Source organism: Staurois parvus, unplaced genomic scaffold, assembly GCF_062004578.1.
Source record: "Staurois parvus isolate SC_StPar_1 unplaced genomic scaffold, SC_StPar_1.0 ptg002268l, whole genome shotgun sequence".
NCBI lineage: Eukaryota > Metazoa > Chordata > Amphibia > Anura > Ranidae > Staurois > Staurois parvus.
The window spans coordinates 74,727-98,111 of record NW_028320064.1 but is presented as its reverse complement, the minus strand read 5'-3'; the positions used below and the strand labels follow the sequence as shown (position 1 = coordinate 98,111).

At 45.4% G+C, this 23,385-nt stretch overlaps 1 protein-coding gene across 1 annotated transcript in view; it reads right to left on the bottom strand.

Annotated features, from left to right (window-relative positions):
- The window catches only part of LOC149431424 (glucagon receptor-like), a 147,080-nt gene that overhangs the window by 76,298 nt on the left and 47,397 nt on the right, over positions 1-23,385 (bottom strand). The window contains exons 2-4 of the mRNA XM_089665617.1: positions 11,659-11,755; positions 6,366-6,473; positions 1,229-1,347 (exon numbers count right to left, since the gene is read on the bottom strand). Coding sequence (XP_089521743.1) covers positions 1,229-1,347; positions 6,366-6,473; positions 11,659-11,755 — 324 coding nt within the window. The remainder of the gene's footprint in view (positions 1-1,228; positions 1,348-6,365; positions 6,474-11,658; positions 11,756-23,385) is intronic.

The window sequence follows — 23,385 nt, the reverse complement described above, 5'->3', positions numbered from 1 at the left end:
GCAACGGAAGGTCAGATCAAAGGGAAACACAGAGAATGGTCTTAGTCACAAGCCGAGTCAGAATACCAGAAGAGTCACGAGCGTATACACAGAGCTGTAGCAAGACAAAGACACAAGACACAAGTGCAAAGAGCATGTGCAGATCCCAGGCTTATATGTACTCAGCCACACCCCTCTGGGGGATGGACCTCAGAGACCTGAAGGCATAAAAGATTCCCATCATGCTCAGCAGAAATCCAAGATGGATGATAGCACATGGAGTAACATAACCTCTGGGAAAAGGTAGGACCTTGACATGGAGTAGGCCCTGGGCCCGGTGGGGGCTGTACCACCCCAAACTGGAGCACCCAGGCTATGTATGAGCAGGCCCCAGCTGGCTACGGCCCTCAGAGGTCATTTGGGGGACCAGGCAGCCTCCGACAGCTTCTCCCGACCGCAAGCACACCAGGCAGGGCTAGGAGGCAGAGCAGCTGTGCCCCGGGTGGCTCCAATGTTAGAAAACACAGAGGCTGCACCAGGCCGTGGTAGGCCGCAGGACCGCGATGCTCCGGAGAGGGGGCCGGAGCCACTCAGCTCCCCTCTTCCGGTGACCGTTTTAGTCTGCTGCTACCAGCGGATTAGTAGAGGAGGTGATGGAGCTCTGGATTATGTGGCTGCACCGGTCGCCATCTTGAACACGCCCCCCTATCATTCGATTTTAAAAGGAATGTAATTTCTGAACGATAACCACATACACTGGCCAAAAATTCTTTTGATCGAGAAAAGTTTTCTCTCCTGCCCCTTCGAATATTTTCATCACTGCCATCGAAAACAAACATCGATTTGACCCCACTAACGGTCAGAAAATGACTTCTTGAAATGAATATTCTCGGACGAAAATCTACACATGTATGGCCAGCCTAACTTTTCGAATTCGGTTGAATTTTTTCAAATTCGGTTGAAATCTTTTCGATTTTGAACAAATTTTGATGATTCAATTTTGAATTTGGTTGAACCAATTTCGAATGTGAACTAATTTTCGAATTTGGTTGAAACGTTTTTGAACAAAATTTGCATATGAATTACAGAAATGAATCCCGAAAATGAATTGAATCTATCTATCTATCTATCTATCTATCTATCTATCTATCTATCTATCTATCTATTAAATAAAGCAATTACAAGAACACAATATATTTACAATATCCATTGAAATTTTTTAAAAATCACTCAAAATAAATAAACTCACCAGATCTCTTGTCACCTCTATCTCATCATTGCATTGTGAGTTCCTCGTAGGTTCGGTTTCATTGATCACCTCCCACTGACCATCTAGACTACAGTATTTTGATACCAGCCCATTCTTCACTGCCAAAACACACAACATTCATTTGTTAAGTAAAATGTGTGTCCTACAATACTGAACTCTGTCCCAATGTATTGCATTGTGATAAAAGGTCTCAAGAGTCACTTCTTGACGATATATTTGCTGGTCATTACAATTGAGCATCAAGCCATGGTTGTATTTAGACACCTTGATGCTTTAGGTCAGCGGTTCTCAACTTGGGGGTCGCGACCCCTTTGGGGGTCGAACGACACTTTCCCAGGGGTCGCCTAAGACCATTGGAAAACACATATTTCCGATGGCCTTAGGAACCGAGACACCGCTCCTCTATCCGTCTCCAGGTGTGGGCGGGATGACATGCCGTCCCTGTCATCTGGACACACCCCCGGGATCATTCCTCGTCGGTGATTGGCCGCCGGACCTGTAGCTCAGGAGAGGCACACAGGCGGCCAATCACCGGCGAGGAGGTGGAGCTTGGAAAGGAGGAGCCGAGCGGCACCGCGAAGATCGAGCGAGTGAAGAGGAGGAGAGCGGCCGGAGAAGAAAGACATCTGACTGGTAAGTGTCTGTGCCATGGGAGAGGGAGGGAGTGAGCGAGCCCAGGCTGGAGCAGGGGTCAGCAAGGTAAGTATCATTGGTGTCAGTGGGAGGAATAGTGCCCAATCATTGGTGTCACTAATACCAATGATGGGGCACTATTCCTCCCCCCACTGACACCAATGATGGGGCACTATTCCTCCCCCCACTGACACCAACGATGGGGCACTATTCCTCCCACTGACACCAACGATGGGGCACTATTCCTCCCACTGATACCAACGATGGGGCACTATTCCTCCCACTGACACCAATGTTGGGGCACTATTGCTCCCCCTGATACCAACGATGGGGCACTATTCCTCCCACTGACACCAACGATGGGGCACTATTCCTCCCACTGATACCAATGATGGGGCACTATTCCTCCCACTGACACCAATGTTGGGGCACTATTGCTCCCCCTGATACCAACGATGGGGCACTATTCCTCCCACTGACACCAACGATGGGGCACTATTCCTCCCACTGACACCAACGATGGGGCACTATTCCTCCCACTGACACCAACGATGGGGCACTATTCCTCCCACTGACACCAACGATGGGGCACTATTCCTCCCACTGACACCAACGATGGGGCACTATTCCTCCCACTGACACCAACGATGGGGCACTATTCCTCCCACTGACACCAACGATGGGGCACTATACTTCCCACTGATACCAACGATGGGGCACTATACTTCCCACTGATACCAACGATGGGGCACTATTCCTCCCACTGACACCAATGTTGGGGCACTATTGCTCCCCCTGATACCAATGATGGGGCACTATTGCTCCCCCTGATACCAATGATGGGGGCACTATTCCTCCCACTGACACCAATGATGGGGCACTATTCCTCCCACTGACACCAATGATGGGGCACTATTCCTCCCACTGACACCAATGCTGGGGCACTATTCCTCCCACTGACACCAGTGTTGGGGCACTATTCCTCCCACTGATACCAGTGATGGGACACTTTTCTTCCCACTGACATCAGTGATGGGACACTATTCCTCCCACTGACACCAGTGATGGGGCACTATTCCCCCCACTGACACCAATGATGGGGCACTATTCCCCCCACTGACACCAATGATGGGGCACTATTCCCCCCACTGACACCTATGATGGGGCACTATTCCTCCCACTGACACCAATGATGGGGCACTATTCCTCCCCCACTGACACCTATGATGGGGAACTATTCCTCCCACTGACACCAATGATGGGGCACTATTCCTCCCACTGACACCAATGATGGGGCACTATTCCTCCCACTGACACCAATGATGGGGCACTATTCCTCCCACTGACACCAATGATGGGGCACTATTCCCCCCACTGACACCTATGATGGGGCACTATTCCTCCCACGGACACCAATGATGGGGCACTATTCCCCCCACTGACACCTATGATGGGGCACTATTCCTCCCACTGACACCAATGATGGGGCACTATTCCTACCACTGATACCAATGATGGGGCACTATTCCTCCCATTGACATCAGTGATGGGGCACTATTCCTCCCACTGCAAAATTACAGTTATGAAGTAGCAACGAAAATAATTTTATGGTTGGGGGTCACCACAACATGAGGAACTGTATTAAGGGGTCGCGGCATTAGAAAGGTTGAGAACCACTGCTTTAGGTATACCCTACATGACAACATCCCTTTGCAAAGCTTTGAGCCTTGTATAATGGGCCTATCCTAAAGTGTATTTATAGGCAGAACTTTTTTTTGGGTTAGAATTGGAAAAGGTTAGAATACCTTTTGGGTTTTACTACAATACAAGAGATTCCAAGCTTTCACCAGACAGGAAATGAGGGAAAATCTACACCAGAGAAACAGACTGTTAACTTGGAGAGTTTCTTTCAATTCCTGTCCCGTAGAAGAGGTTGCCCTGGGACAGGAAGTGAGGGGAACTCCCTCTAATGGGGACGTGGACAGCAGTAACTTGACAGGGGTTCTAATCTGTTCCCACTTGATCCAAAACTTAAAAAAAAAAAGTTTGGGCTATAGATACACTTTAATAAAGTTATTGTGAACATATGCTATTGAAGGCAGCATAGGGTCTGCTTTGCATGCGGTGCAGGTTCTTCAATAAAGAGAAAGGAAAGATGGTTCCATGTTTCTAGGTCTATAAAAAGCCTTGAGACTCCTCTCTACACCCTCTGAATCCCCTTCTCCCCATAGTTTTCTTTTGTTTGGAGGTGTCCAGAAAAGGGAAACAAAACTATCACAAGCTTCACATTTTGAGACTTGCTGCTGCCCCCTCGAACCCTTTACTTTATTTAAAAAACGTACAATGCTTATTGTTTCTATATCGTATGTACCAGTTCCCCACCAATGTATTTACATATGTTTTGTGCTTGCAATGTTATATATTCATATATTCAATAAAAATTTGGTTAAGAAAATCCAACCCTAGCTATAGCTAATGTTGGCCTATGTCAGTGAGGAACATTAGTTGACTTCTTGCATTCCCATTTCCAGGGCTTTTTTACAGCAGGAACACAGGGGAAAGCAGTTCTGGCACCTCCAGCACTGAATGTATGTAATGGCAAGGAGTTATGGGGTGTGCTAGAGGGTCTATTGCTACTGGGGGATCTATTGTAGCGGGGGCATGTATTGTTTCTTGTGAGGGATCAATTTTTGCTGGGGGGGTCAGTTGGTGTGGGGAGGGATCTACTGTTGAGGGAGGGTCTATTGTTTCTGCATGCTGCAAGATATATTGTTGCTGGGGGATCTATTGTTACTTGTTGGGGGATGGTATTTTGTTTTGGGGGTCTATTGTTGCTGGGGGATCTATTGGTGCTGTGGGTTCTACTGTTGCTGGCTGCTGGAGATCTATTTTTTTGCCTTTTTATCAATAATAAATTCCATACAAATTACTAAGCACCATAAACTGATACTTGGCACTGTATTCTCTAAAACTGGGAGGTGGGTAGGGGGTGGAACAAAGGGACAGTGCTCGGAGGTGGGTAGGGGGTGGAGGCAAGGGATGGTGCTCGGAGGTGGGTAGGGGGTGAAGGTAAGGGACGGTGCTCTGAGGTGGGTAGGGGGTGGAGGCAAGGGACGGTGCTCGGAGGTGGGTAGGGGGGTGAAGGTAAGGGACGGTGCTCTGAGGTGGGTAGGGGGTGGAGGCAAGGGACGGTGCTCGGAGGTGGGTAGGGGGTGGAGGCAAGGGACGGTGCTCAGAGGTGGGTAGGAGGTAGAGGCAAGGGATGGTGCTCGGAGGTGGGTAGGGGGTGGAGGTAAGGGGCGGTGCTCAGAGGTGGGTAGGGGGTGAGGCAAGGGCTGACACAGAAGAGGGAGTACCTGCACTTGAGAAAAAAAGCCCTGCCCATCCCTATAACGCCACTTATTATTATTATTATACAGTATTTATATAGCGCCAAAGGGTATGCTCAGCGCTGTACAGTAGCAAGGGGGACAGAACATGAGACAAGACAGTAACAAAACAGTACATGAGGGGTTCGGGGGCCCTGCTCTTTCGAGCTTACAATCTAGGAGGAAGGGGAAGGTGATACAGGAGGAGATGGCTGTGGGGGATGGAGTGGTGGGAGGAGTGGAGGAGGTTGTTAGGTGAGGTCAGGTGTTAGGTGAGGTTGGGGTAGGCTTCCCTGAAGAGGAGGGTTTTCAGGGTGCGCCTGAAGGTGAGGAGGGTGGGTGAGAGTCTGATGGATTGGGGTAGGGAGTTCCAGAGGATGGGGGAAGTCCTAGAGAAGTCCTGCAATCGGGCGGGGAGTCCTGCAATTGGGAGGAGGAGACAAGGGAGCTAGAGAGTAGGAGGTCCTGTGAGGAGCGGAGGGCACGGGTAGGGTAGTATTTGGGTATCAGGTTAGTTATGTAGTTTGGGGCGGCGTTGTAAATGGCTTTGTAGGTCAGGGTTAGCAGTTTGAATTTGATGCGTTGGGAAATCGTGAGCCAATGAAGGGATTGGCAGAGGGGGGAGGCAGATGTGGAGCGGTTGGTGAGGTGGATGAGTCTAGCCGCTGGGTTTAGGATTGACTGGAGTGGGGATAGCGTTCGTTTGGGTAAGCCAGTGAGAAGGGAGTTGCAGTAGTCCAGGCGTGAGATGATGAAGGAGTGTATGAGTTGTTTGGTGGTGTCTGGGGTGAGGAATGTGCGTATCTTGGAGATGTTGCGGAGGTGGAGCCTGCAAGATCTAGATAGCAGTTGGATGTGGGGTAGGAAGGAGAGGTAGGAGTCCAGGGTGACACCCAGGACTTTGGCGTGTGGGGTGGGAGAGATGGTGGCGTTGTTAGTAGTGATTGAGATGATGGGGGGGGCGCGGGGGGGGGGAGACCAGGAGCTTGGTTTTGGATTGGTTAAGGATACTTATTTATTTGGATAGGTTAAAGATACTTATTTCTTTGATGCACTTAAAGCTCACTGTTAAAATAAAATTCCACTTTCAAAAGCAATTTGTTGTAGGAAGATACCTTTTTGGAACCAGGGAAGATGATCGGGACAGGGTACACTTGTGATAGTCCCGGGTGTTCCGTCTGTCCAGCAGGCATACATGTCAAAAGTACGGTTGCAGTGCAGCCCTATAAAACAAAAGACAGAGAAGCAAGTCGGGGTGAGGGGATCCTAATCCGCAAGTAAAGTGAAGGGTGATCATTGCAAGAAGACATTTTACCATTAATACTAGATCTCTCCCCTTGTAGATACAGCATGAGATGGGGATTTCCCTTATGATGAATGATATGATGACTTGGGGATATGACGTAAGGACTGCTCAAATGTAGACATGTGTGTTTCATTACAAATCAATTTTTGAACACAATTTGATTTTCAGATGTATACAAATCTCTGAATAAACATAGTAATGAATGTCAACGAATCCCAAAAAATTTTTAACAAAATGATTGAATCCATTTGATTTGTTCAGATGATGGGGAAATTTAGAATTAGTTTAATCATTTTTGAATTAGCTTAATAAACCAGATTCATGTAAACTTGTGATTTACATAGAATTTGTAATTGTCACAGTCAGTCAATTCAGTTGCACAGTAGAAAGCAATTCTTAGGTCTGAAAAACTCAGGGCTGTCAAATTTTGCATTATTTTATTCCGTTGTGTCCGATATCAAATCCTTCCAAATAGTTTTGATATATGATAAAAAAGAATCCATCTGAAATATCAAATCTGCAAATTAATATATAGCAATCTTCGGAAAAACTGCAACATTTTCCTAATTCACCTGGACCAACAAATGTATGAAACAAATGCAGAAGATACAAAACTAATTCCGAAAACTGGGGTTGTGCCAATACTAATCATTTTCATGAGAATCGATACTTGTGCAAATTCACCAATACTTACAACTGATACCTTGCCACTTGCACACCCAGGAGCTCAGCTTGTGTGTGTAGAAGAGACAGGCTCCTCTCCCGGCGGTACCTGCTCTGTACTGTCCTAATACAGCAGAGGAGGAGAGGGTAGGAGGACATGCACAGCTCCAGTGCAGCCAATGGTGGACTGACTGACAGTCCAGTCCGAACCGTCACCCAGCCATTCCGCTGCTCTAAATCCTCAGGAACCGCAGTCATTGGTTGTTAGGACCCACGTTGTCATAGCAACCAATGATGTCACATGTGCACCCTATCCTACAGCACACGTCTCCTCCCAGCTCTCGCCGCCTACCTGCCGGGCTCTATGGAGTGAGTCAACAGGTATGGGGGTGCTCTGATAGGGGAATCTGATGTATGGGGGGCTCTGATGGGGGAATCTGATGTATGGGGGAATCTGCTGTATGGGGGGCTCTGATAGGGGAATCTAATGTATGGGGGGCTCTGATGGGGGAATCTGATGTATGGGGGGCTCTGATGGGGGAATCTGATGTATGGGGGGCTCTAATGGGGGAATCTGATGTATGGGGGAATCTGCTGTATGGGGGGCTCTGATAGGGGAATCTAATGTATGGGGAGGCTCTGTAACGGAACTGGACCCCAGACCACACTTGGGTACTTTCCGTTATACTGCAGCTTCCCTGTCCGAACACCATCCATGGACCACACCCGCTGATCATGCAGGAAATAGACAGCACCCGACTCTTCTTAGACAGGAAGTCAACTCCTTTATTTTTACACAAAACACAAGATATATACACAGGGCGGGGAAACACAACCAGGAACAGGAATCACATCATTAGCCCGCCCCATCCAACCAAGACACAGAACAATGGGATGTAGCACATGGCAGATAACAATGGGCAACCACATGGCAGGGAACAAAGGACAACACACCAATACACAATATACATTCACATTCACACCCTGTACCCCTTAACAGGCACAGGGTGGGTTAAACATAATGAAGGGAACATGAGCTGACACAGGGGTCCCCCACCCCCAAAAGTCACTCCCGTCACAGGCTCTGATTGGGGATATGATGTAAGGGGGGCTCTGATGGGGAAAATCTGATGTATGGGGGCTCTTATGGGGGAATATACAGTTGTGTCCAAAATTATTCAACCCCCACTGAAATTGAGTGTTTTGGCCAGTTTGACATTGCTTTTGATCATTCAGTCATCTTGCTTACATTTACATTAAAGAGGCACTTGTAGGTCAGACAAATATAACATAACAGTTATAATGAAATAACCACAAATGTCTTTTCTGTGCTCACAGCATTATCAGTTTTATTCAACCCCCAAGTGACATTCAATCTTAGTACTTAGTACAGCATCCTTTTACAGTTATAACAGCTTTTAAACGTGAAGCATAGCTTGACACAAGTGTCTTGCAGCGATCTACGGGTATCTTCGCCCATTCTTCATGGGCAAAGGCCTCCAGTTCAGTCACATTCTTAGGCTTGCGCACTGCAACTGCTTTCTTTAAGTCCCACCAGAGGTTCTCAATCGGATTTAAGTCTGGTGACTGCGATGGCCACTCCAAAATGTTCCAGCCTTTCCTCTGCAACCATGCTCTAGTGGACTTGGAGGTATGCTTGGGATCATTGTCCTGTTGAAAGGTCCAACGTCTCCCAAGCCTCAGGTGTGTGACGGACTGCATCACGTTTCCATCCAATATCTCCTGGTACTGAAGAGAATTCATGGTACCTTGCACACGCTGAAGCTTCCCTGTACCTGCAGAAGCAAAACAGCCCCAAAGCATGATTGACCCTCCACCATGCTTCACAGTAGGCAAGGTGTTCTTTTCATCATAGGCCTTGTTCTTCCTCCTCCAAACATAGCGTTGATCCATGGGCCCAAACAGTTCTAATTTTGTTTCATCAGTCCACAGAACACTATCCCACAACTTTTGTGGTTTGTCCACATGGCTTTTGGCATACTGCAGTCGACTCTTCTTATTCTTTGGAGACAGCAAGGGGGTACGCCTGGGAGTTCTGGCACGGAGGCCTTCATTACGCAGTGTGCGTCTTATTGTCTGGGCTGAAACTTCTGTACCCACATCTGACAAATCTTTTCTCAGTTCCTCAGCAGTCACACGGGGACTTCTCTCCACTCTACGCTTCAGGTAGCGCACAGCAGTCGAAGTCAGCATCTTCTTTCTGCCACGACCAGGTAGCGTTTCAACAGTGCCCTTTGCCTTGAATTTGCGAATGATGCTTCCTAAGGTGTCTCTTGGTATGTTTAACATCTTTGCAATCTTCTTATAGCCATTGCCCTTCCTGTGAAGAGAAATCACCTCTTCTCTTGTCTTCCTGGACCATTCTCTTGCCTTCACCATGTTTGTAACCACACCAGTAAATGTCTAGAAGGAGCTGAGTATCACAGTCATTTTAAAGCTGCCTAATTGGTGCTTATTATGCTTGATTGCTGCTCGGTGACATCCACAGGTGTTTTCAATACCTGATGGAAAGCACCTGTATGAACCTCTGTTCTTCAGAGTGGTAGTCTTTAAGGGGTTGAATAATTGTGGCAATGAAGAAACCACATAAGAACCATTTACTACTGTATTACATAAACAATTGATGTCATTTTAGTTGCATTTGGGTAGTTACAACGTCCTTGTAGGATTTGATTCTGAATACAATTCCAAATGTACACTATAGTCCCTAAACCCCTTTACAGCATTGGGGGTTGAATAATTTTGGACACAACTGTAATTGATGTATGGGCGAATCTGATGTAGGGGGCTCTGATGGGGGAATCTGATGTATGGGAGCTCTGATGAGGGAATCTGATGTATGGGGGCTCTGATTGGGGAATCTGATGTAAGGGGGGCTCTGATGGCAGGATCTGATGCATGGGGGCTCTTACATACGATTCTTTGCAGTGCAAGTTGAGCCCATTCATTTTGGGCTCAAATTGCACTGCATGCAAAATAGGTATCAGTAATTGGTAGCAGCTAGTACCTGATAAAAAAGTATCGGTGCTCATACTCACTCTTAAAAATTTGGTATTGACATTTTTTAAAATATGGGAGCCGTGGTTGCAATATGCCCTTCCCACGCTCCCTCCGGCTAGTCTGGGCTTGTGATGTGGCCCAGTATTGGCATTCCCGGGCCCCAGCTCATGGTCTTGTCATCTTTTTCCTTTTGTATTCCTCCTTCCTTTACTATTTCTGTTTGTTTTTTGTGTGGCAGTGGATACCTGCCTTTGGTTTGAGTTGCTGTCGGTGTTAAACCAATGTTTTTGTCATTTATGTGCCATTGATAGCCCCTGCGTGGGAGCACCTTTTGCTCTGTTGGTGTTGGAGCACTGTTTTCTGTATTTTTTTATGTGCAATTGTTGGCCCCTGTGTGGGCATGTCTTGTGGCTCCTGTTTTTTTAAAAGTTTATAAATTAATAAAAATCATTTAAAACACATAAAACTAGTATTAGTGCATCCCTATTAAAAATGATTCGAAATTCTTCAATGAATGAATACATCAGAAACAAAATGAATATTTCCGGTGTGCACGTGACTACTCAATTAAACAATCGTGTATAGATAGGCGCTGTGCAACTATATAACATATACTCAAAACAAAACATCTCTCTGCATCTTGTAGCAGCTAATGCAAAGTGTGCTAGTAAATACTCACCAATCAGGGGTGGACTGACAACTCATAGGGCCCCCCGGGCAATAGGGGATCATGGGGCCCCTGTGTCCTTGCCCAAACTCAACAAAACCTATGAAAAAGGTACGAGGGGCATCTCATTGGGCCCCCTACTGACCCGGGGCCCTCGGGCAGTGCCCAAGTTTCCAAATGGTCAGTCCTCCCCTGCTCCCAATTATAGCTAAACAATATATGAATATTTAACATTAGTGAACTGAAAAAAATAATCACAATAATAATAGCGAGAGTCTCTCTGCACGACGTGAAAGCGCACAGAATTTTGGTCCACAGCAACATATCTTGAAGGGACTGTCACTATTATTATTGTGATTTGTTTTTATTTTCTTTTGAAGAGTTGCTTCAAAGCATAATGCGGCCCTAACCGAGGCAGCAGCCACCGCTATCCTTTGAGGCATTAATGTGGATTGCAATAAACAGTGAAGCTGCATAGTGTTGACCAGTTGTACTATGTCCCTGATTTACTGCAGAACATCCCCCAGACCCTGGACTCCCGTTCTCCCCGTGAACCCTGCCACATACATACAGTATACCAATAACAACATTTGTGTACTATTAGATAAGCCTGTTTATTCAATAATGATGAAAGCCATCAGGTCAAGGCAGATCATTTCTATATGTTTGATTGGGCAGTCACAGAAAAAAGAAATCCAGTTTATTTTCTTCTCAGTGACAAAAGACTTTTGAAACAAAGATGTCAGCTAACCCAGAGGGATTGGTGTTCTTGCCATCCATTTGTAGCAATCTTCTCTATATCGCTGCCACTTTTCAGATGGTTTCTCCAGAACCTTTCCTGCAACACTCTGTACAGGACAGAAAATACAGAGACAGAAATCAAAGCATTGTCGTTTCTCATATATTGGATATACCGTATTATCCCTCATTACATACTTCTGTATGCATACATTTTTTTGCCACAAAGAACAGAGACCTGGTATACTACTAGTTGCTATAGTGCACTATATAGCCAGAAAATTGTTGAACATTCCAAATGTTTCCATTCCAAAATGATGCTCTGTACTACGGAGGTGGACCCTCCTTTGTGGCTATAACAGCCTCCACTTATGACATGTGTGATAAGAAGACTTGCCTGGAAATCAGTGTTCCAATACTTCTCAGTGGTGTTCAGTAGGTTGAGGCCAGGGCCTCTCGAGTTCCCCATTATCAAACTCATCAAACCACGGCTTTATGGAGCTGGCTTTGTGCCCTGGGGCACAGTCAAGCTGGAACACAAAGGTCCTTCAACAAACTGTTGCCCAGGGGTGGACTGATAACTCATGGGGCCCCCGGGCAGTAGGGGATCATGGGGCCCCTGTGTCCTTGCCCAAACTCAAAAAAGCATATGAAAAAGGTACCAGGGGCATCTCATGGGGCCCCATACTGACCCCGGGCCCTCGGGCAGTGCCCGAGTTTCCAAATGGTCAGTCCACCCCTGCTGTTGCCACAAGGTTGAAAGCACACAATTTGCTAAAACGTCTTTGTATGTTGTAGAATTACCAGTAGCCTTCACTGGGAGCTCCATCAATTGGAGGGGCATTAACCTAGTTTTGGCCATATAGCGTTGTGATGGTCAGATGTTGACAAACATATATTCAATAACATCTTTTAAAGCAGAACTAAAGTCCACAATACTTACCTCTCCTTGAACGGGCCGTGGTCCCTTGCTGACATCTTCTACTGACTTCTCCTGTGTATTGCGCTGTAGCTGGCTCCATTGGCTGGCACATTAGTTCAGTGTTTTCAGCACAGAGGATCGGTCAGAATGTAGACTGAGCTGCACATGCCTGTACATTCTAAAGACTGCAAGCAGGTAGGTTTGTTTTATTGCAGAAGTTCTATTGCATGCCTCTTCTGCAATAAAAAGCTGCCTGCTCATTGTTGTATTTTGTAGACTTTAGGTCCACTTTAACTGCTTTAGGACTGCCCACAGTACATTTACTGCTACAGGGTGGCCCCTGTGCGCAAGATCACGTATATATACGTGATTCTGCATTTCAAGCAAAGGGTGCACACGAGCAGCGCCTTACCGGGCATAGTACAAGTCCCGGGCAGTGATTGCCCACTGACGTAATTTCTGGCTGAGATTTCTTCTCTTTTTTCATTCAGCTCACAGGCTGCATACAAAAAAAAAAAAAAAAAGAACATAGCATATATACCCAACAAGGACCAGCAATGTACTGGTACATCACTGGACTTTGGTTATACCAGGATGATGCCTACAGCTGCAGGCATCATCCTGGTATCATTTTTTTCAGCCGGCGATCAAAACACTGATCAAAACAATTAAACAACACTTTTTAATCAGAGCATAGCATCAAGTCAATGAAACTCCTGGGATATTGATCTGGTCAGTTAAGTAGCAGAGGGGGTTGTTAATCAGTTTCAGCTGCTTTGGTTTTAATGAAATTATCAATAGGTGCACTAGATGGGCAACAATGAGATGACCCTCAACACAGGAATGGCTTTACAGATAGAGGCCACTGAAATTTTTTCCCCTACTCATCTTTTCGGACTGTTTTTCACTAGTTTTGCATTTGGCTCAGTTCAGTGTCACTGTTGGTAGCATTAGGCCATACCTGGACCCTACAGAGGTTGCACAGGCAGTCCAACTCCTCCTGGATGGCACATCAATACATTCCATTGACAGAAGGTTTGCTGTGTCTCCCAGCACAGTCTCAAGAGCATGGAGGAGATTCCAGGAGACAGGCAGTTATTCTAGGAGAGCTGGACAGGGCCATAGAAGGTCCTTAACCCATCAGCAGGACTGGTATCTGCTCCTTTGTGCAAGGAGGAAAAGGATGAGCCCTGCCACAGCCCTACAAAATGACCTCCAGCAGGTCACTGGTGGGAATGTTTCTGATCAAACAATCAAACAGTCTTCATGAGGGTGGCCTGCGGGCCCGACATCTTCTAGTGAGCCCTGTGCTCACTGCCCGGCACCATAGAGCTCGATTGGCATTTGCCATTTAACACCAGAATTGGCAGGTCCCCCACTGGCTCCCTGTGCTTTTCACAGATGAGAGCAGGTTCAACCTGAGCACATGTGACAGACGTGAAAGGGTCAGGAGAAGCTGTGGAGAATGTTATGCTGCCTGTAACATCATTCAGCATGACTGCTTTGGTGGTGGGTCAGTGATGGTCTGGGGGGGGCTATCCATGGAGCGGCGCACAGACATCTACAGGCTAGACAATGGTACCCTGACTGCCATTAGGTATTGGGATGAAATCCTTGGACCCATTGTCAGACCCTACACTGGTGCAGTGGGTCCTGGGTTTCTCCTTGTGCAGTGGGTCCTGGGTTCCTCCTGGTGCAGTGGGTCCTGGGTTCCTCCTGGTACAGTGGGTCCTGGGTTCCTCCTGGTGCAGGACAATGCTCGGCCTAATGTGGTGAGAGTATGCAAGCAGTTCCTGGAGGATGGAAGAATTGATATCATTGAATGGCCCCCCAAGCTCGCCTGACCTAAATCCAATAGAAGACCTCTGGGATATCATGTTTCAGTACATCCGACGGCACCAGGTTGCACCTCAGACTGTCCAGGATATCATTGATGCCCTGGTGCAGATCTGGGAGGAAATCCCCCAGGACATCATCCGTCATCTCATTAGGAGCACGCCCTGACATTGTCAGGCATGCATACAAGACGTGGGGGCCAAACAAACTACCGAGGACCATTTTGAGTTGCTGCAATGAAATTCCAGCAAAATAGACTCGCCTGCTGCATCATTTTTCACTTTGAATTCAGTCCTTTGTGGGTTAATGATTTTCATTTCCATCAAACGTTGGGGCATCCTTATGTTCCTAACACATTACCCGTCCATATTAGTATAGAGATCCAGCAGGAGATTTTTTTGACATTAAGATCTAATGTGTTTTCAAAGTGTTCCTTTAATTTTTTTGAGCAGGATATATACTGTATATCTACAATACTTAGATAAGGTTTTGATAAAACTAGCAACACAGATTATTAAAATTATTATTGTGTAACCTTGATCCCATTTACCGTATTTTTTGCTCCATAAGACGCACATTTTTCCCCCCAAAAAAGGGGGGAAAATGTCAGTGTGTCTTATGGAGCGAATGTAAAGCGGCCGGTCCGGTATTTCTGCTGCCACCATGTCAGAATATCGGGCCGGCCACTCAGCTCTTCTCTCCTGCAGGACGTTACCAGTTCCTCCCTCCAGCACTGCAGTCTTCCCGCGGCGGCTTCTGTGACAGCCAGGTGCCCACTGCGCATGCGCGAGAAGCGCCGCACTTTGTGAATGGTCCGGTGTATTCTGGGACACATGATAGGTCCCAAAAGGCTCCGGGCCATTCACAAAGCGCAGCGCTTCTCGCGCATGCACAGTGTGCACCCGGCTGTCACAGAAGCCGCCGCGGGAAGAAGAAGGAAGGACAAAATCAGGTACCCGTTCCCCCTCCCTCCCCAAAGGTCTGCAGTCTCTGGTAATCTCCTTTACGGTCTGCAGTCTCTGGTCATCCCCTGCACTGTCTGCAGTCTCTGGTCTTCTGTACTATGTCCACAGTCTCTGGTCATCCCCTGTACTGTGTCCGCAGTCTCTGGTCATCCCCTGTACTGTGTCCGCAGTCTCTGGTCATCCCCTGTACTGTGTCCGCAGTCTCTGGTCATCCCCTGTACTGTGTCCGCAGTCTCTGGTCATCCCCTGTACTGTGTCCGCAGTCTCTGGTCATCTCCTGTACTGTGTCCGCAGTCTCTGGTCATCTCCTGTACTGTGTCCGCAGTCTCTGGTCATCTCCTTTCCTATGTCCGCAGTCTCTGGTCATCCCCTGTCCTATGTCCGCAGTCTCTGGTCATCCCCTGTACTGTGTCCGCAGTCTCTGGTCATCTCCTGTACTTTGTCCGCAGTCTCTGGTCATCTCCTGTACTGTGTCCGCAGTCTCTGGTCATCCCCTGTACTGTGTCCGCAGTCTCTGGTCATCTCCTGTACTGTGTCCGCAGTCTCTGGTCATCTCCTGTACTACGTCCGCAGTCTCTGGTCATCTCCTGTACTGTGTCCGCAGTCTCTGGTCATCTCCTGTACTACGTCCGCAGTCTCTGGTCATCTCCTGTACTGTGTCCGCAGTCTCTGGTCATCTCCTGTACTGTGTCCGCAGTCTCTGGTCATCTCTTGTACTGTGTCCGCAGTCTCTGGTCATCTCCTGTACTACGTCCGCAGTCTCTGGTCATCTCCTGTTCTGTGTCCGCAGTCTCTGGTCATCTCCTGTACTGTGTCCGCAGTCTCTGGTCATCTCCTGTACTGTGTCCGCAGTCTCTGGTCATCTCCTGTACTGTGTCCGCAGTCTCTGGTCATCTCCTGTACTATGTCCGCAGTCTCTGGTTATCTCCTGTACTGTCCGCAGTCTCTGGTCATCTCCTGTACTATGTCCGCAGTCTCTGGTCATCTCCTGTACTGTCCGCAGTCTCAGGTCATCTCCTGTACTGTGTCCACAGTCTCTGGTCATCTCCTGTACTATGTCCGCAGTCTCTGGTCATCTCCTGTACTGTGTCCGCAGTCTCTGCTCATCTCCTGTACTGTCCGCAGTCTCTGGTCATCTCCTGTACTGTGTCTGCAGTCTCTGGTCATCTCCTGTACTATGTCCGCAGTCTCTGGTCATCTCCTGTACTGTGTCCACAGTCTCTGCTCATCTCCTGTACTGTCCGCAGTCTCTGGTCATCTCCTGTACTGTGTCCGCAGTCTCTGGTCATCTCCTGTACTATGTCTGCAGTCCATTGGTTCAGAATATTTTTTTTCTTGTTTTTCTCCTCTAAAACCTAGGTGCGTCTTATGGTCAGGTGCGTCTTATGGAGCGAAAAGTACGGTATATACATCCAAGTAAATTCCTCTATATCTCTTTTAATAATGCACATTGCAGAATGTCACTCTGAAGGGGAAGATTAATAAATATAATTATGTAACATGTATAATTATGTATTATGGAGAAATCATTTCCTACATTACAGGACCCCATGAATAATTATAATTCACTGAATATGATGAGCAAGTGGACATAATAATAAAAAAGTCTATATTTATCCTAATTATGTGATGTTATTCTAGTAGGGGCATGAGTGGATCCAACTGGAGCCCTGAAGATGGAAGGTTGTACATGGCACTGATTGAGTGCATTACCTTGCCCTGATTTTATAAAACCAATTAGATTCTGATCACTGTTCATGTGATATCAATGCATTAAGAATAGGACTTTCAACATTGCGCTGTGGCACCTTAGAGTAGCGTTTCTCAATTTTTTTTCACTTATGGTACCCTTTAAAAATTTGTAAACTCTCAAGGCACCCAAGGTGAATTATACCTTGTTTGGTAAATGTTAATGGATATGTAATTTTCTTTTACTAAAGGAACACTGACCTATAAAAAGGAAAATAATATCATTTTTAAACTTTAGCTGTATTCTTTTTGTACCATTACCATGACCTACTGGAACAGACCCAACCAGGACACGGGCTTATGGAGGGGACTGCAGGATAGCCTTTTGTCTATTGGCCATGGGCCCTGGCATCTGAGGGGGCTCTATTCTTTGTGAGATGTGTGCCTGGCGGGGACCTTTTGGAGTAGTTTTAATTCAGATTCAAGTCCATGTCTCCCTGAGACTCTAACAACTGAAGGATCCGGATACAGATTTGGCATCTCAGTACCCAAACCAGCATTGACTGCTTCAACCCGCCCCCCCCCCCCCAGACTAAGAGACTCAGAACACATGTTAATATAATCAGCCCAAAACAACCAGATGCATAGGTCTGCTGCTGTAATCTTTTTTATTAAAGTGTTATGTCTTTACTGTTGTGTTTTTCTCCCATTTTTAATTGACTCACCTATTGTTTCTGTCTGTTGGCTAATCCTCCTGGACGTTCCTACATGATGGGATTAGACTTCTGTCAGTTTTACCTTGTTACCTAATTATTGTGGGACGTTTATCCCAATGTGTAATATTTGTTTTTATTCATGTGGGGACTGCCCCTGTATTTATGTGCAATAAAGTGATTCCTTTGGTTTTTACCTCAACATCTTGGCCATGTATGATGCTTGGGGTAAAGGGCTGCTATTAACTCTCGGTCTGCTGGTAGGGTTTGAAGGACAGGCGGCACTGTTTGGCGGACGCACCCAGACAGGGTGCCAGGTGGTCCGTCACACCCACCATCAAAAATAAATAAATTCTCCTACTCGAAATGGGGTTACTACATATGTGCATTATATGTTGCTTGTACCTTTGGTAGGGAACAGAAGCAACGGTGTCACTGATGTTAAAGCGGGCCAAATATAGCCTGAATTTCAACCAATTCCTGTGGTGCTAACAATGACTCCTTTGCTATCACAGACACTAACAATATCTATTTTATCTTTATTTTTGTTCCAACAGACTTCTTTTGTTTACACAGATCACCTCTAGAGAGGAGAAAAAGCTCTGATGAATTCTTTCTCTTCACAGAGGTATGACAGTTCAGGGGCGGGTTCTAACACTTAATGATTACTGTGATTGGCTATCACAGGGATCACGCGATTGGGAAACAGTAAAACTGGATCCTGATCATTACACTGAAACCAGGATTTGTGTCTCCATTCTTGTGGCACACAATGGATCATATTCTCAGCCCGAACACGTGTGCAGGACCACATAAAAAAGCACAAATTCCTTGCTGCCACATGTATGTATGAAGCTGTCATCGGGTTTGTGATTTTTTTGACTGCAGCCCTGCAGAACCCAGACAGCACTCAGCCTGGCAGGCTGACAAGATCTGCTTTCCATAGAAAATTTCTGAGATTGTACTGCTTCTGCTGTGAACTTTTAAGATTAATTTCTCCACAATGCCAAGAGCTACAGAGATAAATAAGAACTTGTTTTAACCACTTGCCATCCGGCCGCTGTATATAAACGGCCGGACGGTGGCAGTCCAGGGGCGGGTTGCCATTCATAAACGGCACCCGCCATTCTGGAGTGTGTGTCCCCTGGGAGCACTCAGCACCGCGATCCGGTGCCCGCTGTGTCCTCCGGACACAGTGGAACAGATCATTGTACGATCTGTTCAAGGTCCCGATCATTTGATCACTGATTGGCCAATCAGTGATCACATGCAGAGTAGTAAGCAAGATGTCACTTCTGACATCATTGCTTACTACGTGTGAAATCTGTGAATGATCATAGAGGTCACATGGCACAAGGCTATTCACAACAGCCTTGTACCATGTAACAAGCTGTGACCAATCACAGCTCACACAGTAGTTCTCAATGGCTGCAAGAATGCAGCCAGAGAAAAGGAGTAATGGTTGCTTTTACAGCCTTTATGGGTGTAAAAGCAATCAGTGTAAAAAAAAAAACAACCCCACAAGTAGTACAGTGTCATTATGGTGACAGTGTACTGCTAGGGTGACCGTATGTAAAAAAACAAACATAAATAATAATATAAAAAAAATAAATAAAAATGTAAATACATTTTTAAAAAATTATAATTTTTGGTTATAAACTAAGTTGGGTTATATTTTTTTTACTAAAAAGATAACTGAATAAATTTTGGCCAAGATTTATGATGAAATATTATTTATTTACAAAATCTTATAAGAAAAACACTTTTTTTAAAAAAATTTGGGACATTTCATTTACATAGCAAAAAAAATAAAAATCCCAGTGGTGAATAAATACCACCAAAATAAAGCTTTATCTGTCTCAAAAAAATGCTAAAAAATTCATATGGGTACAGTGTTGCATGACCGCGCAATTGTCATTCAAAGTGTGATAGCGTTGAAAGCTGAAAATTGGCCTGGACAGGAAGGGGGTGAAAGTGCCCGGACTTGAAGTGGTTAAAGTGCTTCTACTGCTTGTCCAGAACATGTAAATAATTAAGTGTGTTTGGATCCAAGTTTACTTTAATTGCTACAGCCAACTCCAATGACTTGCTGTATTGCCTTGCATGCACAAGTTCCTCTACTCATCTTCAGATCAGATTCACTTTGCCCAGTGCTGTATTTACCCTAAAGACACCAGTGGACCAGTGCCATGGCTACAAGGTTGGGGGGGGGGGGGAGGCACACCAGGTCTCAAAATGTACAATTTGTTATAACTTTACTTATTGTGTTTCCATTTTCTGTCAATCCCTGAACATCTGTGGCTAAATTCCACAAGAGGGAAGAAAATACAGGGTATATTAAAAGGAGTCAGAATTCTCTGTGTAGTTTCAGAAAACATGAAGCCATCTTATCATTGGTGGCATGTAGAGTTGAAATGTAATCATGTATGAAAAGTAGACTACATGCTACTTCCACTGTGCAGCCTTGCAGTTTTGTTTTCTAAAATAATAGCAGAAAACAATATGCAGAACTTGCGCAAAAGGATGCCATCGTTCAGGGGTACCTAAGGAAATTGTTTGAGAAAGCGCTGTGACTAGCGCAAAACAAGTCAGAACAGAACAGCATTCCTGTTGCTGATATAGTTGATTGTGTCAGTGGAGATGAGCCTGAGCCAGCACCTGAGATGTGATTGTGTGGGGTGCGGAGCCTGTTCTCACCTCGAGCTGCATGTGAAACATTTAGTAAGGCAAATTGTTGCTTGAGCCTGGGAAGGACTTAAAGTGATTGTGAATCTTCATGTAAATCTTTAAAGTGATTGTGAAACTTTATGTAAATCTTTAAAGTGATTGTAAATATTTGTAAATCTTTAAAGTGATTGTAAATATTCATGTAAATCTTTAAAGTGATTGTAAATATTCATGTTTTCTTAAATAAACATGTTATGCCTACCTGCACTGTATAATGGTTTTGCACAGAGCAGCCCTGATCCTCCTTTTCTGGGGTCCACCAACCATTCCTGGCACTTTTTCTTCTGTGAGTGCTCCCATAGGAAGCTGCTTCATATGGGGGCACTCATGCGGGCTTGATCATAAGCGGGCCTTACAGACAGGGTGGCTAGGCCCTGCCCCTTGTCACAGAATTTGATTGACAGCATCGGGAGTCAGTGGCTCCTACATACATCAATCTACCCTTTGAGAAGGAGAGAGCAGAGAGAGCTGCTCTCAGCACAATGCTGGATCGAGATCAGGCTCAGGTACAGTAAGTATAAAGGGGGGCTGGGGGGAATCATCTGCACAGAAGTTTTTTACCTTAATGCAGAGAATGCAATGAAGAAGAAGGGCCAAAGCATTTTTGGCTGTACTTCCCTTATGGATCACAGGAGTGTAGTTCGTTCTGCGCTCCTGTGACGTGTTTTTATCCAACAAAATCTATATTATTTAGGCAGAGGTATGTGGCATACAGTTTTGGATATGTGTATGACTAAGGGTACACTGTTCTTCTAAAATGTAGATAAAATAATATGTACGTATATATGTAGTACTGTTGAAGCAGAATTCTGGGCAAAAATGTTTTTTGCCTGTGCAGTGGGGCTGTGTCCCCACTGCACAGGTTAACTTCTCATTTTCCTCTAGGGGAGAGAACAGCAGAGATATACTCACCTCACCTGCTGATCCTTCCTGCACAAGACAGGTCCCTTTGGCTCCTGCCCCACCTCAGTCCAGCGATCTTGTAAATAGACTGTTCCTGACGTCACCATGCTCCATAGACAGGAACAGTCCACTGCTTGACCGTGGGGGAGTGCGGTTTTCCAGAGCTCTGCTTTAAATATGACTTTGTGTTACATTGAAGAAGGTCAATCAAGCCTAAAATATTATCTTTATCCATCAGTTTTTTTAAATAATCAGCCAAGACATCCTCAGGCACATGCATGCCCACTGCACTAATATTTGATGTACTGTTTCACAAGCCTGACAGGTTCTCTCCAGTTACATTTCTAAAACACGATATAACACATAAAACATTTTGCAAACTCCAGGTGGATGTAGGTTTTGGAAATCTGAATTTAATGATTTTCTGAAATTTCCTGCACAACAAATTCTAAGTGGGCTGGAATAGACCTGAGAAACTATTATAAATTCAAACTCATCATCGGTTGGGTTCTAAACATTTTTTTAAGAGAATAAAAAAACTTTTCAAATTAAGCTAAACTAATAGGAAAACCTATATTTCCCTGTTTGTGGCAAATCATTCATGTAAATGCATAGCTACTGTAGATAGATAGATAGATATGAATAGATAGATTATTTTTTACATCCACATTTTCCCATATACTTGGTTTGGGCTTTAATCTATTTTTGAATCCATTTTGAAAGTATGTTTGACGTTTGAGTGGAATGGAATTGATGAAACAAAAACACAATAAGATAGCGCTGTCCACTTCATCCAATCAGTGTTTTAATCAATATTACATGTCAAGTCTTCTGCCAGCACACATGAGGCCCACTTTCCAGGAGCCTTCCTGCTGAAATGTTTTGCTGGAGAAGACTTGTAGCAGCATGTGAAGTACACAACAAATTATTGCACATGGAGGAAATGATTTTAGAATGCTTACAGGCTAATAAAATAATGCACTGAACAATGCTGGGCTTTAAGTCAATTCCACCAATCAAATTCATCCAAGGGCTCATTCCCTCCAGACTGCATTTTCCTACATTTCAAGGGAATCTGAATTGAAGTTAAAGGCAGTAATAATGTATGGGAGTTATTCTGTGTTGGGATAATTGGTGCATGCAGTATTTTTGGTTTGATGATCTGCAATGTCTTGTTCAGAACAATTCTATGGGGCCCTTGGAAACTCACATATAATAAGTGCCTGAGCAAGTGTCTTAAAGAAGAATTCCAGGTATGAATATTTTTACATAATTACATTGATCCAGCTTGGACAAGCCATGTATATATCATACCTGTGGGATCCCTCTGGAAGCTAGAATCACTGTAATAGACAACACTACTCCAGTGATCTCCACTAGTTTCTGGGTCTTATACCGAGCGACTGCCTTGCTGCATTGTGAACACAAGAGATGAGCCTTTGGACAGGAGTGCCTTTCAGAGAATGCTTTGCATTTTCTCAATGAATGCAAAGCATTTTTTGATTTGACAAAGACAAGGTGTGATGTCACCATCCACCCCCTCCACCTCCACTTCACTCATTTGGAAAATGTTTTGCATTCATTGAGAAAATGCAAAGTGTTCTCTGAATGGCACCAGTGCCCAATGGCTCACCTCCTGTGTTCATAATGCAGCAAGGATGCAGCTTAGTACAGGAGTAGAGATCAGTGTAGTTGCGGTGATTTACAGTTTCTAGAGGGATCCCACAGGTATGGTATATACAGTTACATTGTTCCAAGCTGGACCAAAGTAATTTCGTAAAAAATATCCATACCTGGAATTCTTCTTTAACAGTAGGACAATATTTTGAGTAAGGTCCCTTTCACACAAGTCTTCTGATCTGGTCCGTCTGTTTTTCAGGCAGCCCTGATTGGATGCTCCATGCAGGTATATGGGCAGGGAATATAAATGGACTGCTGTCTTTTTACATCCACCTGCCTCCAAAGCCATCCAGCTGTGTGTCCTT